We start from the raw sequence: 18,938 nt of genomic DNA on the forward strand, positions 1-18,938 counted from the left end.
TCACATTTTTTTGTCACATAAAGTTTGATAGTGTTATGAAAAATTTAATTTTCTATCTATTCAAATACAAACACAAATTACTTTAAACTAATAAATATAATTTAATTACCTGATTAATTTACTCTGTACATTTAAATCACTTTGATGTGGTTTCATTTTATCTGTCCTTACCATTGTTATACTGCATAATAAATATTAATAATTATTGTATTAAATAACATATATTTTAATCCTTTATACAAAACTTTCTTTAACTTTTGAGCAAAATAAAAAAGAGTCTGTAATTCTAGGTTGAACAAGTTCTTCGATAATCATCTCTTCAAATTCCTCACAAACAAACGTGTGTAATTTCCTTAATGTAACCTGTCAAAAAAAAATATATTTAAAATAAATACTTAACTTATGCTATTTAAAAAAAAATTCTAGTAAAAAGTGAGACTAAATGCTCTGTTTATTTTCTATCCTAATAAGAAAAATCAATTTTTTTTTTCTAATTGCTCATCATTCACAATCGTCGATTTTTTTAACACATGTAAACTAATGTAATTAACTTAATAGTAACTTAACACAAGTGAACTGTTACTTAAAGATTTTAATCTTACCAGACACGCCAACAACACTGAATCACTATTATTCCTTTCCAACGAATTATAGCACAAATCCGCAAGCTGATTCACACCTGTGGAACAGTGATTAAATTACTATTATTAACAAGTTATAAAATACTACGTTTTACATTTTCACATTTCACACAACCCATATACCAAAGTAAGTAATTTACTTTTGTGGATTGCCTAAGATTAAAAAACCAAAACATGTTTGATATGCAGATGCCCCGACCAGTTGCTAAACTCTCTCTCTCCCCTTTCCCCAGTATTCCCTCTCAATGTGGTATGGTTGAACGGCACTAGTTTGTATACACGCATAATAGAGATAAGATTGATCTCATCCTCAACTTTTTATAAAAATTCACAAAAAAGAGTCATGCTCAAATACAGGCAAAGACATACATGTCCTTGATCAGATTGCATATGTTGAACAATAAAAAAATAATTTGGACAACACAAAGACATATTGTTTCATGAATTATTACTCATGATTTATCGGTTTACCATACATTTACCATCATTTGGCTTTTAACTCACCATTCATGTTTGTGATGAGAGTTGCAGAAGATTTGTTTTGTACTAGTCTACCAAGCACTATTGCTGCTTTTTGCTGAACATTCTCGCAGAGTTCATGCGTTTTCTGTAAGTTTTCTTGATTTATATATTTGAGTGTAACGACGGCCTCATCTAGAAAGTTAAATAATACTTTAATACCACCGGCTTCAATGACTTGTTGTCGACATGATTCAGATGACACAATGTTTGAAAGTGTAGTTGCCACCTGCAAAATATAAGTATTATTTTTGGTGGATTTTGCTTGCCATACTTGAAAGTTCGTGCATGTTTTCTGTTGCAAAAAGATGCACTGGCTTTAGATGTTGATTCATGTTACTGTACTATTGACAATAAGAAAAAAAGGATAAAATATTATTAATAAATAATAATTGTTTTTTATTATTATTTTGCAGATAAATAATAATGGTATATTTTAGAGATACATATTTGTGGTACTGTACTGTGCTAGGTTTGAATCGATACCTCACTGATTGATGAAAAAAGAATATGCTAGTTCTTACATGATTCTTGGAATAAAGATTGTCAGCTTTTCCACTTAGACAGCCGCTTAGTAATGCTTCAGCAGTGTTGTACGTTTCTAGGTATTCACATGACATACTGTCCATGAAAGTAATGTTGGATATCGCTGCTGCTGCAAACATAAAAACATCTGAAGATGGTGCTATTATGCATAAATCTAAAACATAAATCCAAAATAAAACCATAACTCTCACTGAACTTCAAGAAAATTGTTTATATAGTTAATAATTCTATAATTATAATACCAGTTGAAAGATTTGTTGGCTTAAGTAGATTTTTTCCTTGCTAAGCATGGCTTAGAACAATAATTTAGACAATTATACTGTAGTACAGCTTGGTGGTGAATATTCTTGCATTCCAAAGGCGTGGTTCAATCTTGCCTGGGTCCTAACTCATTACTCCACTGCCTAAGCCTCAAGCGAGCCTTAATTTATAGTTTATAAGCACGATAAATTTATGATTTATTCATCTTGTAATTGCCGTTACTTGCCGATAAATCGTATAAAAAATCATACTTGTAAGTTCTCTCAGCAGATCATCTAGATATTCTATGAAGCCAAGCAAATGTTGAACATTGTCCACATTGGGTGAGGTAATTTGAGCTAAGATTCTGGCAACCCCAGTTTTCACTTCAATGGAAGATTCCGATGATAACAAGTCAGCTAGAACAGGTACGCCATTAGCCTACAATAATGGTATCAATATTAATAGTTATAATTTTCATTGTGAATGGTTTTTAAAGTATACGCAATTTGAAATGTGTTCAAATCTTTTGCTAAGTTATGGGCCGGATTAATTTGTTTACCTTTTCTAACTCTATCTGTGCTTGCTGTATTTCACAAAGAACTCCGATTGTTTTAAGTGCATCTACCTTCATTGAATCAACATTGTTTAATGAACATATCTGACATAAGATCTGAACACCATCTTCCTAAAATTAAAATTACCAGATTGAATGCTTCCAAACATTAAAACTTTTAAAGATGTATTGTCCCCCAAACTTACATGAAAAATAAAGATTATTAAAATCAGATTTTGAATAGGCCATTTAGTTTTCATCAAGTTAATCACTTCTACAGGATAAAAAAATGTTTTCACTTATAAAAACACAAAACAAACATATCAATTCAACCAAAACCCCAATTTGACTATTTTTGGCTTTAACTTACAGTTTTTTGGGGTAAATCATTTTTTTTCAATCAAATTTTTGGAACATCAAAATGGCATATTCACAAGAAAAAATATTTTTTCTGGGGGACAATATATCTTTAATCTGGATATTTATTATCAGTACTTGAAGGTTGGCAATAGGCGGGCCTACATATTTAGAACTCGGGTTTACCTTAATGATGACCTTACTTATTTCTTGGTCTGTGGCTATTGCTTGTAACGATTCTATTGCAACACGTAAATGATAAATACTAGCTGATCCTCGAATGTCTTCTAACAAACTCTGAAATTAGCAAAATATAACTTAAACAGTACAGTACAGTTGGAATGGAATTTTATATTATACAAATAATGAATGTTTTTGAGTTGGAGGGTGAGAATATTTCATGAGTTGAGCAATTGACTGCTCTATTTATATATATATATATAATAGAGCAGTCAATGTTTTACTTCTAATATCAATTTTTCATTATATAGTGCTAATTCCAAAAGATGTGTTATGTGTAAGTATAATAAGAATACAATCGGGTGTATTATAAACAAAAATAAATGTTTACCCCGACAAGATTAGCTTGGATTGTTTCAGATAGTCCAGCAAAAGCGTGGCCAAGGTTGCTTAATGTTTTTAATACAGGAACAACACCTTTTCCAGATGATACCTTAAAACTGAAAACACATGAAACAATTATGTTGTTATCTTTCTAGATGTTTTTTTTTTTATTACAATGAATAATAACAAAAGTATGTATTACTTTTCCATATGACACATCAGCATTCTGCTTTGTATTCTAACATGTTCATGTTTCTGCAAGGAAATAATAATATAGCATATTTTTATTTTAAATCCTGTCAGTAATTGTCAGTAACTCCTTATAGTTAAATCTTGCCAGTACAATTCGAGTCATTCATGTGCAGGATGCATTTCAACTTAATATTGGTAAAAGATAAATATTTTGGTACACATGGCGTTTTATATGTATATCAATTGAGCTCGAATCAGACAAAAACTGTTGGATCAAGATAGTATAAACTCTTACTTCTGATATGTTAAATGGTACTGATGTATAAAGAAAGCCAATGAAGTTGCCGATTATTTTCTCTATCTGATTGATCAATTGGAAGGCAAGCCTCTGGATGGTTTGGGCATCAGCAGCATCTAGCTTGCTAAAAAATGTAAAGTTATCGACAAAAAATTAAATCTTTCCTAATAAAAATGAGTTTAACAATATAATACAACATTTTTTATGATATAATTAATTTAGAATTATTTAATTCTAAAATGATGACATGATCTTTACTTGAAGTTGATTAGGTAATACAGTATATCTCTTACTTGTAAAAGTCTGCAAAATATGTTGAAACTTCCCAAACCTTTTTTCGTAGATTAAGAATGTTTGCTGAAATGGAAACAAATAATCCTGTATTATGTATTAGTAGTAAATCTTATATATGTTTCATTTTCTGATTGAAAGCGCCGTTTTTTAAGTATATTTTCGGTCATACAATAATGGAATATTCCACTCTTTTATAATAAAGATTTTAAAAGCATTTTAACCAAATATACAGTAATAATATTTGTGATGCATACATTTTTTAAGCTTGGAGGCTTTGGCCATATCTACGGCTGGACAATGTATTGTTTTAGCTTGAAGCAAACACATACATTCTGGTTCAGTCATCAACCTGATGTCCTGCATCCAACGTTCTACGGGGTTTACTAGTAGACCTTCTTTAGATCTATCAAAGGAACCATTAAATAAAGTCAGTGAGTGATAACACAAAAACACAAGTTGCTCACGGTGTACAGCTTTTGTACGCGCGCGTTTAAAACTGATATCAACCATACGGCTATATTACGCGCGTTCAAACGTCGATGGATTATTACGCGCGCGTTCAAACGCAGATGGATTTATTACACGCGCGTTCAAAAGTTGATGAAAATTTTAAGGCTTTAGTACGCACGCGTGAACTTTGTGATGTAATGTAGATTTATAATGTTTGATACTGTTTTCAGACAATCTGTTATTTTAATTATGCATTAGGCTTAATATATTTACAATTTTTTATACAGACCTTTATTTTTAAGATGTAGTATAAATTGTTAAAGCTGTTTGATAGTAATTGTATACAGTTCAATGAATTTGATTTTGTTAGCATATTTTCTTATTGACACCCTACTGGTTGACGGTGTCTACAAAATTAGTAGTGGTTAAAATCTACAGGAGGGATGGCCTTATTTAAACTCCTAACCCCACGCAATTATAAACGACTTTCAAGACCCGGTATATAGAATGAAATATTTTTCGGGACGTGTTTTAAATAATAACTAATATCCACAACAAACTGTGAGGTGGTATTCGTATATCTTACTCATTGAAAGCTTGGTTGTTGAACCACTGATTTAATGCACTCTCTCTATTTACTTGGTTCGACCTAAGAAGAAAATATTTAAAGCTAATAAGAAAATAAAATTTCCAAACAAACAACAATAGCATATTTATTATTAATAATTATGTAATACAATGATAGGGTAGGCTGATAATATTAAAGTGTGAAAACCTCAGAACTACTAAAAAATCAAAATATATAATTGTATCCGTAAGAAATGTATGTATGTTCACATTAATCTTATATTCGGTATAATTAGCTTGTTCGTAACACATATATCTTAATGATGGAGTTGCCCTCGGGACATGCATCGTCCTTTAAGAATGTCTATTTTTTACTTCTTTAATCATCAGCCATTGGTAGCACGTAGTACATTGGTAGTTCCTGGTATAATCATTACATCCTTCCTTCAGGCTATTAATTAATTATATTATATTACAGGTATAAGGCTGTGGTGTGCAAACATGGCTACTACCACGATATTTTGTGTTTGTCTCTTAGGATCAATTAATTAATAAAGCATACATGTCTATAATTATTAACCATGATAAAGCAATTCTTGCTTTTTTTATTGATTTTAATTAGTCTCTTCTACAATTTACTCTTTGATGCTTAAACTTCAATTCGGAAATAGCAATTTCTTTATTATATTAAATGGTCCTTCAATAACAAAAGAAACGACGATAATTCCCTTAGCAAATAGAAGCCAAGTTTATGTAATGAGAGATCAAGTAGGTCTACTACATCAACATTCGTAGAAAATAATGTTTATACTGTATTTATTTAGCGTAGGCCCTATACACAATTGTATCGTCAGTGACACAATAATAGTTGCAGTGTCCCCATGCCATTCCAACAAATGCCTTTGGAATGCTTCATCATCATCTCTGGGGTAATAATTATGATGTTTCAGAGTCGTGACAATCAAACTTCCGTCATTTTTTATGACATCTGTTCAAAATCAATGCATTATAAATTCAATGTAACGACAATGCTCATTTCTTGATTACTGTATTACGTCACGAAATACGCGAGTCAAGTTATTGAACGAAAGTAGCTATATATACAGAGGAATGTTTATTTTACAACTCTTAATCGTACCCATCCCCATAGAAGCGCAGCACACGCATTGACGTTGCTTTTCCCACCGTACAGGAGAACTAAAGACAGTATTCCTGGTCTAAACGCGGTAAAATGGATGAGTTATGAATTAAGTTTTTGCACAATGTAGACAATTTATAAGATATGACCATAACACAACATACAGGTGCGGTATTGCCTATTTGTATTATTCCACGTACAGTTTTGACTAAACTCTGTATCTTGCGGCGTTGGAGATCTTGATACAATTTTAATTCAAGCACTCAAATACCACGAAAACCAATTTCACATAGCAATGGCAAAAAAAACCCAAACAAACAAATCTTACCTTACAATACCCTGCATCTTCCAAACAGGTAAACAAATCAATTATTCTAAAATGTCCAGGTGTCGATGATTTTATCTGTGCGTCTGAAACCGACGATCGGTCTCTACGATCTCCCATTTTACTTACAATGGAAGAGTCCAAAAGAAAGTTGCGAGAAAGATGCTCCATTAATGTTAAAGGGGTGTTTGACAATTTCATTTCATTATTTATTTTGGTCTATTTAAGTATATACAAAAAAAAAAAAAATGAAATTGGGGAGACCAGGGTCAACCTAAGTGAACAACTTAATCACTGTTATACTAGAACAAGAAATAACATATATATCCCTAACCATAACACCAATTATTTTCAACATAGCATTAGATATTCTGGACCTCTATTGTTTAACAATTTACCCCCCTCAATTTCCTGTGCTGCCAACCGCTATTCATTTAATAATAACATAAAAAATTACCTTTTGTCTCATTACTGATCGATATGATTGATATGGTCGTTTTTTCCATGTTCCGTGACTTGCTATCTTTATTATTCAATTGTCATCATATTCGCTATATGCCATGCAGCTGTACTTTTTTCTGTTCTTTTTTTATTTTTTATTCCAACTTTTATCTACTGGTTTTATATATATTTTGTATTTCTTTATTGTCTAATTAATTTATTTTCTTTATTTATATATATATATATTTTTTTTTTCCTTCTCTTATTTAAATATTTTGTAAAGGCAATCCCGTCACAAGATTGTAATCTTTTTGGGATTTGCCTTCGTCCATTTTCTTGTTTTATCACTTGCCATTTTGTTTTTGTTACTTTTGTCTTTTGGACGTGAATAAATGTTCCTTGAATTGAATTGAATTAAAAAACTGTAGCTATTCTATTCTATTCTATGTTTTACCATTCTAATTGACATACAATTATTAATATATCAGCGTATGTCCAACATTGTTGAAAATTTGGCCAGATAAAAAAGATGATATATCATTTTTTTTAAACTACATGGTGAACAACTTCAACTGAGGAACTTCCGAGTAAGTGGTGAGATTAATTAGTATGCCTTCTATATAGTGGGCCGCATGTAATAGTTGTACTAGTAGTGGCGAAAGTGAATCATAATAAATAATACAATAAAAATAATAAATAGTAATTGTTTAAACGTTTTTATTTTTCTAATAGAAAACAAATTATATTTAAACTAAACTGAAATAAGAATTTGAAAACAATTTTTGACGATTACTGATTACATGGTTCACTAGTCCTCACTCAAAAACAATTCTAATTAAATAAATCCATAAGCTTCACAGCGACTGCAGTAAAGAGTCTAACACGTAGCCATATTTTTTCAATGCTGGACTTCCTGTTCCTGTTTATTGACTTGCAAATCGCGAGGCGCGTGTGAAGAGGGTGCGGTTGAATTTAGGCTTACTTCTTGAGGCATTTCAGACTTTTAGGTCACAAATTATACCTCAAGATGCAGGGACGATTACCTGCATGCGTCATTGACAATGGCACAGGGTAGGTACTTCTCTTAATTGTATATGTATTAATTGTGTCCGCTCACCCTGGCCTTGTGCCGAGGCCTGCGCACCACCACCGCCGGGATAGTATGTCTCTCCTGTTTAAACATACACTTCCCGGTTCAAGACCTAGGCCTAGACAAAAATGTACTTCCTGGATCAATGGTTTTCACAGTTCCAAGGTGTATTTAACCTTTTTGGTGGTTTTTATTCATGAATTGTTTTAAATAAGTCTTTATTTTATTGTTTTTCTAAAAAAAATTGTAGGTACGTCATATTTTAATATAAATTTAAATTACATTAAATTAAATAATAATAATATTAAATAAATAATATAAATTAGTGGGCCTAGGGCCAAGACCTATATTTATATTAAAATTAGCATTCGTTTAATAAGTATATTCTTTAGACCTACTGGAGTTTATGATAGTAAGTATACCTTCTAACTAGTTATATAGGCTAGTAGTAGCTACAGTTACAGTAACTACTTTTTTTAAATTCAAAGTGACATTTATTTTCTGTAATACAGAATACTAATGAATATTATTTAATTGCTAAAGGGTTAAATAATTTACAAGTTATTTATTATCAATATTATAATTATTATATTTTGTATGTGGTCCTGGTCCACAAACATTGAATTATTCACATAATAAAATAGTAACGGAAATAAAATGATCAGTGATTGAAACCAAACCAATGAATAGATTTAACACAGCTATTGTGTACCACATGTCATATGACTATCAAGCTCTTACTCAATGATAGAGGCTAACAATAAATGTTTAAAATTCAACCAGAATCAAACCTCAAAACAAATGTGTCAAATTTTCAATCCGAGGATATTTTGTCTAAAATTGTTCAGCGTTACAAAACTGCAAACATGTACTGTAGATACGATAGCATCAGAAAAAAATCTAAAAAAAATAAGATGGACAAAACATAATTTTTATTTTCAGGTATACCAAGATAGGATTTGCTGGTAACACAGAGCCACAATATATAATACCATCAAGTAAGGAATGTTCTTGTTTTTCTTTAATTTTATTATTTTGAAAAATTTTGAAGGACTTACTGTAATTTTTTTTTGCCAACAGCAATGATAACAAAAGCCCTGTCTACACTGTGATGTGCCCATATATGGACATGATGGTGTCATATCATCAGTACTGTACCATATTTGGGTACATCACACTTCTTTTTGTCAAACTAGTTTGATAGACAGAGCTTAAAACTATTGTTCACTTTAATTATGTAACTATATTAAAATTAATATTCCAATATACTGTATATAATATATACTGTATATAATGATAATTCAAATAATTTTGTGTTCATACCACACATAATATAATAAAACTAAAGCAGTTTTATTTTCTCTTTTTTATTCTATAAAATCTAATATAAATTGTATTTCTTGCAGCAATTGCTATCAAGGAAGGGCGCAAAATAGGTGAACAATCTCAACGACGTCTTACAAAAGGTGTAGAAGATCTTGATTTTTATATTGGTGATGAAGCTTCTGATAAACCAAACTATGAATGCAAGGTAATTTGCCAGGGTATTTGCTAGAGAATAATTAATATTCCATACACTCACTACTTGCCTTCTAAACAATCTAGCCAGTGCAAATTATATAAAATACACAATTTAATTGGTACTGCATACAGTCAATATTTTTTAGACTACAGACTGAAACTAATAGTTGTATCTAACTTTCCATGATAATAAATATGTAATGAAAGTTTAATATTTTCATATATTTTATTGCATTTTACACACTGTTTCATAAAGGCAAAAAAAAATCTCTCTTCAATATTAAAAATCAAGGCACTAACAGTAGGCTCCGATTTCGAGTAAGACACAGTCTGTAATGTACAATAATTTTACAACATATTTATCTATATTGCTCTGCTTGTGATCAGAATAAAGCACTTGTTTTATGATCTTCATCCAATCTGCTTAGATTTTTTTCCATTGTAGTATCAGTAATAATCACATTTACAGAATTTAGGAGATTGCTTATATTCTATCTAAGCATACGTTTGATTGTTTTTAAGAGCATTTTCAATATACAGTACTATTTAGCCCAATAAGCCTTAGGATTTCCACAGTAGCATACTGTACTTTGTGAGTCACTGTCATTAAGAAGTGTAGATGATGTGTTGGAAAAAATTACCAAGTTTGGAAGAAATTATTGAGATCATTGAAAACAAATCCCTAGATAGTGGAAAGGAAATCTGAGTATTGGATTGACCATCAACTCAATATTCTAATTCAATAGCAGCCAATTGTTTGAAGTGTTGAAAACCTGATAAAAAAAAACAAATGTAACTGCCATTACCATATTACTTGTGTCCTAATAGAATATAACCTTGTTCACTAAACTTAAACAGTAAATATGATAACATAATTCTGATTTATTTAACAGTACCCTATTAGGCATGGCATTGTTGAAGATTGGGATTTAATGGAAAGGTTTTGGGAACAGACAATCTTCAAGTATTTGCGAGCAGAACCAGAGGACCACTACTTTTTGCTGGTAAATTTATAAAATTTTAACAAAAGTGTTTTATTACTGTAGGTGCCAATTAATTTAATATGACATTTAAAAAATGACCACCGCTGGAAGGAATTTGTTTTGTTTATTCTTAGTAGAATCAGAATCAGGCCCTAATCTTTCTAATGTTACATATTTTTAAAGCTATACAGTATATCTATCTATCATTTTTAATAACATTTTTTTTCAGACTGAACCTCCTCTCAACACACCAGAAAATCGAGAGTACACTGCAGAAATTATGTTTGAAACATTCAACGTTCCTGGACTATATATTGCAGTACAGGTAAGGTTTAGTATTTATTGTTTGTTTTGAAAATGTATATACAGACAGTATTTCATATTTGTTTACTAGGTACATCATTCAAATTAAGTACTTTTACTTTAATGAGTCACTTTGAAAGAAGCACTTATTCAATAATTTACGGTAAATTTGTCTTATGTCGTAGGCTGTCCTTGCATTAGCAGCATCATGGACTTCACGTCAAGTTGGTGAAAGAACGTTAACTGGTATAGTAATAGACAGTGGAGATGGAGTTACACACGTCATACCTGTTGTAAGATTTTTTAAATATTCAGTCATCATTCTTTCTTTCAAAAAAAGTTTCTGGTACACAAAATGTTTTGCTCTACATATGCAGTATGAATACAAATAATGCCTACTTCTGGTGTCAAAGATATGAACTATCTGAATTTTAGAACCATCAACTGGATGTCTCATCTGAAAACAAACAATTTACTGGCATTCTGACATGCTAGGATGCATTATTTCATGCATGACCGAAATGGGTCGCTGAATCACACACACACACACTGGAGATCTAATTTATATCTGAAAAACAATGTCTCCCTTTCTAAATACCTGTTAACATACACACTACCCACAAGTTACCATACATGATCCCATTCAATGTGGAACAGTGCCAACAAAGTTTAGCAATATTCAGAGGTCAAGATTTTTCAGAACGTTAAAATTAAATTTGTTAATTATTGCAAAATGAAGTAAGCTTTTACTACATTTTTACAGGCTGAAGGCTATGTGATCGGTAGCTGTATCAAACACATCCCAATCGCTGGTCGTGATATTACATATTTTATTCAACAACTTTTACGAGAACGTGAAACGGGCATTCCACCAGAACAGTCACTCGAAACAGCCAAAGCCATCAAGGTACATAGTCTAATATTATTTAGGTTGTATAGACTATAATTTAAATACTGTAGTGGAATTTTTGTATTTACTGGGTGGGTGGGTTTCAGTGATAAATTCAGTTTTCCTCAGAATGAAAATAATTTTCCAACTTAATCTATAAACTACTGATATCCGTTTATTTACAGAGATTATTGTTGCATTGGCAAACTTGTCTATAGTAGAATATAATTACTTCTAATTAATGAACATAACTTCTAAATAATAAGTTAATTCATAATACAAGATAATTATTGTTACTTTTAGGAACGATTTAGCTATATTTGTCCCGATATAGCCAAGGAATTCAGCAAGTACGACACTGACTATACTAAATGGTTCAAGAAATATGATGGCGTTAACTCAGTTACCAAAAAACCATTTAGTGTTGATGTTGGCTATGAAAGATTTCTTGGACCAGAGATTTTCTTCCACCCTGAGGTAACATTTATTTTCACTAAAGCTCTGTCTACACTATCAAATTTTATTAATTTTACAGAAAATGTGATGTACCCATATATGGAAATGATGTCATCACTACCATATTTGGGCATATCACTACCATATTTGGGCATATCACTACCATATTTGGGCATATCACTACCATATTTGGGCATATCACTACCATATTTGGGCATATCACTACCATATTTGGGCATATCACTACCATATTTGGGCATATCACTACCATATTTGGGCATATCACTACCATATTTAGTGTAGACAGATCTTAAGGTAGTCAGATGAGTGTTGTCACTGCTTCATTTATTTCTCAAATCTTCATTATTATTGCCAATGAATATTGCTGTGGTCTGACACAAAAAAAGGTGCAGCATCAAATCCAAGAAATCATTTGAGATGGCCCGGTTTACTAGAAATGATATAATTCTACTAGCAACTTTAATTATTATTTGTAATATCTTCTTTTACAGTTTTCAAATCCAGACTTTACCACACCTATATCGGAGATAGTGGACACCTGCATTCAAAATTGTCCAATTGATGTCCGACGACCTCTCTACAAGAACATTGTCTTGTCCGGAGGTTCAACAATGTTCAGAGACTTTGGCAGAAGATTACAACGTGACGTGAAGAGAGTAGTAGATGCACGACTTAAAATAAGTGAATCACTTAGCGGTGGAAGAATAAAGGTATAATTATTTTGTTTATAAAACCACTATGAAGGAAGTGAACACATTTATTTTATTTTTACTTCCTCCACAGTTACTTTGTGAATAGGGAAGTAGTTAATTGACCAAATGGTTTTTTATTTTCCTTTTCAGCCAAAACCAATTGATGTATCAGTAATTTCTCATCATATGCAACGCTATGCAGTGTGGTTTGGAGGCAGTATGCTAGCATCAACTGTAAGTTATCAGCGTTTAATTTGAATTTTGACTCAATTCCCAGTAAAGTGTGTACCAAGGGTCATCCCCCCAACCACCCCTAATTGTGCAAATTGTAATGCAAAAGATATAATCAAAAAAGATCAGCCCTTGTTTCACTACTTTTAGGCTCTGGGCCCTATTTCAAAATCCTGGATCAGCTACTGCCTTGGATACATTATTTAAATTTTATCTGTTATTTTTCAGCCTGAATTTTATCAAGTTTGCCACACGAAAGCCGACTATGAAGAATATGGCGCTAGCATCTGTCGCCACAATCCAGTTTTCGGTACTATGTCTTAAATTCACCAGCTAACAACATCATCATAACACCACAATATTTTAAGCCTCAATTTTAAAGATAATGCAACTTAAACAATCGTGATAGATTTATAGGAGGGTACTGTGCCTTTTGTATTTTGGGGATTTTCGAAAAGAACAAATTATTAGTTTTCAGAAACTGTGTAGACAGTACTCTTAGAAAAAGTAAATTACCTAATACAAAATATGAGTTGGTAAGTATGACAACTTATAATGTAAATAATGTATAACAGTGTGATTTTTCTTACACACAGTTAATACTAGATATTTGTAGAAGAAAATAAATGACATTTATAGTAATTTCTAGAAATTATTATAAACATGTCTGGAACATTATTGCATTTAATTTGAATAAAATTGCAAATTAAACGACATGATAATGATGGGTGGCCAAATTATGTTTCATAGTTTTTTAAAAGATAATTATTTGAAGCAGAAACGTTAGTACATAGATACACTCAAGATAATTTAATATGAAAATACTCAATACATCAACTAAGCATATCAGAATTGACATTTTTGACAAAAAATGATACAATGGCATTTTGTCACCACTAACAAATTTGAAATCAATACATCCCTCTCAGTAAATCAATCCTATTGTTTATATTTTCTGAAATTTTAAATTGCATCTGAATTTTACTGTACTCAATAATCTACGATGAAACTAGCTACCCTTAATGAATACCCTTATACTTATAACATTCTACAATTTCATATACAAAAGTATTTATTTTGCAGTACTTATAATAATTACAATAAATGACCCCACAATATGAACATGAATTGCTATACTATTCTAATTGATGTTGGGTTGCATTTTATATTGAATTATCTTGTAGATACAGCTAATACTAAGTCGGCAGAAAAAAGCACAATATATAAATATATATATATAATATGAGGCCATATTTGTGGCCATATTTTTCTGGCTTGTGCAGCTTTTAAGGATATATGGATTAATAAAAACATTTAAAATCGATTAAATCAAGGACAAACCAAATCAAATGAGTATACTAATTAAAATATTCTATCATTATTTGAAATTAATAAAGAAAACTTTTATTGAATTTACTCGATATTGTGTTTTTTACAATTTTTATGGTATGTGTGCATTTACACTAGGTCTCTTGTCTAGTAATACTTGCCATTTAAGTAATAACTAAAAAGTTTGAATCTGGCAAGAAGTATTTAAAAACCCCCTTATCGTATTAACCTTTACTTTAAATGATTTATTGATATTTATGCGTTAACTTTGTTTTACAACTCAAAGCTGTGTTATTAAATACATGAAATAATTCAACACTATATACAAAAGCTGTAACACAATGAAAATAGGGCATTTACATATAATATACATATAGCACATCTGTTTGTATCAACTTGTATTCATACAATGTGTCCCTTCACCAAATAGGCCCTTTACCAACATAGTTGTCACCTTAATTCTCACTAAAAATAGAACATAACAGCAGAGCTGTAAAATATTTGCATTTAGACAAATCTCTAATCTATATTATTACATTGGGAGCTCCAATGCAAAAGGTCTGGCACAGAATGCAGGGATATAGCCAAACCTCTCAGCCCTCGGTACATATACCCACATCCAGTCAATTTCTCGTTGCTGTCCTGCATGTACTACCACAACCTCACCTGTCAGTACCTCAACTTCATCTACCTCTGTTGGTTTGTAATTTGTGATGACTGTGTATGATTCAATTATCAATGCATCTGTGGAAAAGCTCTGAAAGAGTTCTTTTGGGGAATCTTTTTCAAAATGTTCATGTTTTGACTTTTCAGAACTATTTGTATCTGCAGTGTTCAATGTTGTGACTTCTTTCCTATCTTTTGCTATTATCTGTGTTTTTGGAGTTGAATCTGTTAGATCTACCAAACTCTCAGACTTTCTGTACTTCTGATTTTTAAGATCATTTGAATCTGGAGTTTCTGGATTACTTGACATTCGAATATGATTGCAAAAGTATTTTTTCTTGCGGGAATCCAGTGAACGATAACTGTTTCTTGTAGCTATTAAATGAGAAATATTAAATGAGAAATAGAACAGAAATTAAACAATTTATAATATTTTAACAAATCATTCAGGCACAAATTTGTAATATAAAAATAAATGAGGCTTTTGTGGGCCTAATGTAACCAAGCTGTGGAAGGATTTATAATTTAGATTAGCTTACTATTTAAAAGGATGCAAGAATTACCAAGCACTTTAGACCTTACTTCGGTAAAAAAAAAGCCTTACCTGGCAATGCAAATCTAGGAATAACTAATGACCTTGGAACAAATCCGGCTGTTTTTTCCTGTAAGTTAGCTGGACCGTTTATATCCATTGCAATTTGAACATACAGCCATTTTGGATCATCTTCATTCATAACAATCACCTCAACTCCTTGACCAACATTAAAATCATCAGAAGTGTATTCATGCAGAATTGAAGCAGACCACAATTTAAATAACTTCTCAGGAATTGTACGCACTTTCTTTCCTCTTCTATTGAATTCTTTTTCTTGTTTAGCAGTATTACTCTTACTATCATCAATTTGTGTAGTATTTAATTCAATTTTTTTAGAACCCAGTTCGATAGAAGAGCTACTGACGGTCTCTTTAATTGATGTAGTTTTAAATTTGGCTACTGGTTTTATGTCGCGTGTTGTGTGTTTCTCAAATGCTAAATTCTGCAGTTGGTTCTTAATGTTTATATCATTAATGTCCTCATTTACATCAGCACTTGCAAGCTTATTCTCATCAATTTCTTTTATTTCTTTACCATATTGGGCAATCATGGGTTGGACTATATCATCAAAGTCAATAGTAATGGTCTTTTTACAATCTAGGTGTTCAAAAGCTTTCACGAGTTTAGCAACTGATTTTTGTTTTTTCAACTTTAACTGTACTAAAGTTGGAGATTGATATTTCTGGTCAAGAAGATGTTTATTACCAACATATGACAAACAATGGTTCTTATTGAAAACAGTTTTTACCTTTCTTGAAGAATGAACTGGGGTATTTGGTAAAGTTGAAAACATTGAGGAGATCTCTGATTGCATTGGAGTAACATTTGTAAAAGTTGTATCAACAGGAGAGACACTTCTTACAGATGTAGCAAATGTGTCGCCCATTGTAACATCTGTTGACATAAATGTCGTAGATGAACCATCCGTCAAAGTAGTGCTTGTAAAAGTGTCTTCTGCAGGATTGGTACAAGACGAGACCATGTTAATAGGAGTTAGTAAATCTTTCAAATCCAAGTTATCATTTAAATTTTTTTGTTCTACAGAAACATTAGCTCTTGTTATAGTAGAACATGTTGGTGTAAACCCAGTTTGGACATCTTCTAATGATTTCATTGTACTACAGCATCCTGTTACATCTGATGCTACAGACATTGTTAACTTTAGGTGATCACTAATACCGACACTCTCATCACAGACTGGTATGATGTCATTTTTCAGTGCATAGTCTTCCAACAATTTGGTCGTCTCTAGTTCCTCTAACCTCATTTGATCATTTGTTTCAGAAACAGATTCTTCTACAAACAATGACTTTTTCTCGGGGAGATCACTACAGTACATCAACTTGCATTTTATGTTTTCCTTCCTTACAGTTTCTGAGAGTACTACATGAGGTTTTGGTCCATTGACGATTCCTATAAATGATGGTTGAATTAAGTCATCAGTTTTATCAGTTAAGCTAGAATGTTCCTCAATGATTTGTTTGTTATTGCCGGCTACAATTGGTAAAGATGCTTTCTTTTCCTTGTGGCTATCACTGGAAGCGAATAGCACATTAGAATCTTTACTTCTATCATCACCATTGATGGAATGGACTGTTGTTTCATTATTGTTTATCTCATACTTGACTGGAATTTTATGACATGTGTGTTGATTCTGTTTACCATCTTTTGAAGAGGAATTTGTTAAAGCCATCTGCTGTCTGTTTTGTATTTCTGTTAATGGTCTGTTTTTAAACGACATCTTGTTTTCTTCTTTTTTATTTTCTGGTAAATCCATACAATTGGTCTGAATTCTGCTTTCTGAACCTGTACTTGAAGTCTTTCTGAGGGAGATTTTCTTTCTATTTTGTATTTCATTTAGTGTCTTTGTGTGGGAGATCCGACCGTCCATAGTTGATGGTCTCATACAAGATACTTGCTGTTTTGTATGTGTTGTTGGAAACTTTACAGATTTTTCATTTCTGAAATGTTTTTTATTTAAAGATGAGGTCCTAAAAGTATCACGCTTTCTGTTTCTTAATGGTAGGGTACCTGTACCATTAGATGAAGTAGTAGCTGACTGCATCCCATTTTTAAAAGAACATGTTTCCATAAATGTCACCTGTTTAGAATCAGCAGTTTTAGTTTTCCATTTGTCAGCTGATTTTGTTGTGGAGCTCCTTGTTGACTTCGGTAAGGAAAGACAGCTCTTTGGAGTAAGCCATGAACAATCTTCCTCTATCAGTATACTTTCAACCAAGTTTAACTTCTTAGGCTGTAACCCTGTAAAAGAAAATTGTTAATTTGGAACTGACACCTGCAAGTCATAGTTTAGATAATATATTATCATACAAGGAATTAAGTTAAGCATTCTGGTAACGACAATTTTCTAGCTGAATCGCTTTTAAAAATGAAGTTTTTTTTAGTTAAAGATGTATTGTCCCTTTGACTAATTCCAAAAAATAAAAAAGTGGATCATATTGAAGTATCATAATAACTTCCAGTCACAGTTTTCAATCAAAACATATCCCATAATGCAACACGCTTGTGTGGCTACTCTGTATGCATAATCATAAAACTTCCCCACGATCTGTGTGACCTTTTCAACCATGACGAGTTGTAAACAATCCTAATTAGCATATCATGCATGCATACTCATGGTTTGAAATCTTTGTTTACTTTCGCTTGCGACGATTTTACAGACAAAATGTAATCAAATTAATTTACATGTTAATTACGTAAACTTTTTGTTTTTGGCTCGAATTTTCGACTTAAAGTGAATAATTTTAATATTACTTAGATATGGGTAATTTAAATTTAGAATATTTTGACCTTCATTTTTGGTTTTCAAGGGACAATACATCTTTAAGTCAATCTAAACTGTTGTCTAGATTGTTGAGTCACATAATCTGATAATCCGGGTCCTTGGTTCAAATCTTCCAAAATAATAATCTAATAAGACTTAATGTTTATTTAGAACAATATAATATTTACAGCAATGATTAAAATTTGCTATTTAGAATTTAAAATACCATCATAGATATAACAACTATCA

General features: G+C 31.5%; 3 protein-coding genes across 3 annotated transcripts; 1 reads left to right on the top strand and 2 right to left on the bottom strand.

The window, feature by feature from the left end:
• Positions 1-16: 16 nt before the first annotated feature.
• On the bottom strand, positions 17-4,812 carry LOC140039246 (protein inscuteable homolog). Its single transcript, XM_072084848.1, has 13 exons — positions 4,462-4,812; positions 4,207-4,270; positions 3,911-4,037; positions 3,626-3,678; positions 3,431-3,539; positions 3,046-3,156; positions 2,509-2,634; positions 2,219-2,387; positions 1,685-1,860; positions 1,146-1,389; positions 603-679; positions 110-363; positions 17-52 (listed from the first exon to the last, which is right to left on the bottom strand). Exons 1-12 carry the CDS (start codon positions 4,715-4,717, stop codon positions 235-237), a joined length of 1,641 nt encoding a protein of 546 aa, XP_071940949.1. The 5' UTR covers positions 4,718-4,812; the 3' UTR covers positions 17-52; positions 110-234.
• Positions 4,813-8,039: 3,227 nt separating this feature from the next.
• On the top strand, positions 8,040-14,730 carry LOC140040292 (actin-related protein 3-B). Its single transcript, XM_072086099.1, has 11 exons — positions 8,040-8,199; positions 9,161-9,216; positions 9,625-9,749; positions 10,633-10,743; positions 10,952-11,047; positions 11,211-11,318; positions 11,789-11,932; positions 12,218-12,391; positions 12,883-13,101; positions 13,234-13,317; positions 13,543-14,730. Exons 1-11 carry the CDS (start codon positions 8,156-8,158, stop codon positions 13,636-13,638), a joined length of 1,257 nt encoding a protein of 418 aa, XP_071942200.1. The 5' UTR covers positions 8,040-8,155; the 3' UTR covers positions 13,639-14,730.
• LOC140040291 (uncharacterized) lies at positions 14,700-16,914 on the bottom strand. The gene is made up of 2 exons (XM_072086098.1): positions 15,914-16,914; positions 14,700-15,684 (listed from the first exon to the last, which is right to left on the bottom strand). The coding sequence occupies exons 1-2, from the start codon at positions 16,884-16,886 to the stop codon at positions 15,176-15,178; spliced, it is 1,482 nt and encodes a 493-aa protein (XP_071942199.1). The 5' UTR covers positions 16,887-16,914; the 3' UTR covers positions 14,700-15,175.
• Positions 16,915-18,938: the final 2,024 nt, after the last annotated feature.

Source organism: Antedon mediterranea, chromosome 2 (genome assembly GCF_964355755.1).
Source record: "Antedon mediterranea chromosome 2, ecAntMedi1.1, whole genome shotgun sequence".
In the NCBI taxonomy this organism is placed as follows: domain Eukaryota; kingdom Metazoa; phylum Echinodermata; class Crinoidea; order Comatulida; family Antedonidae; genus Antedon; species Antedon mediterranea.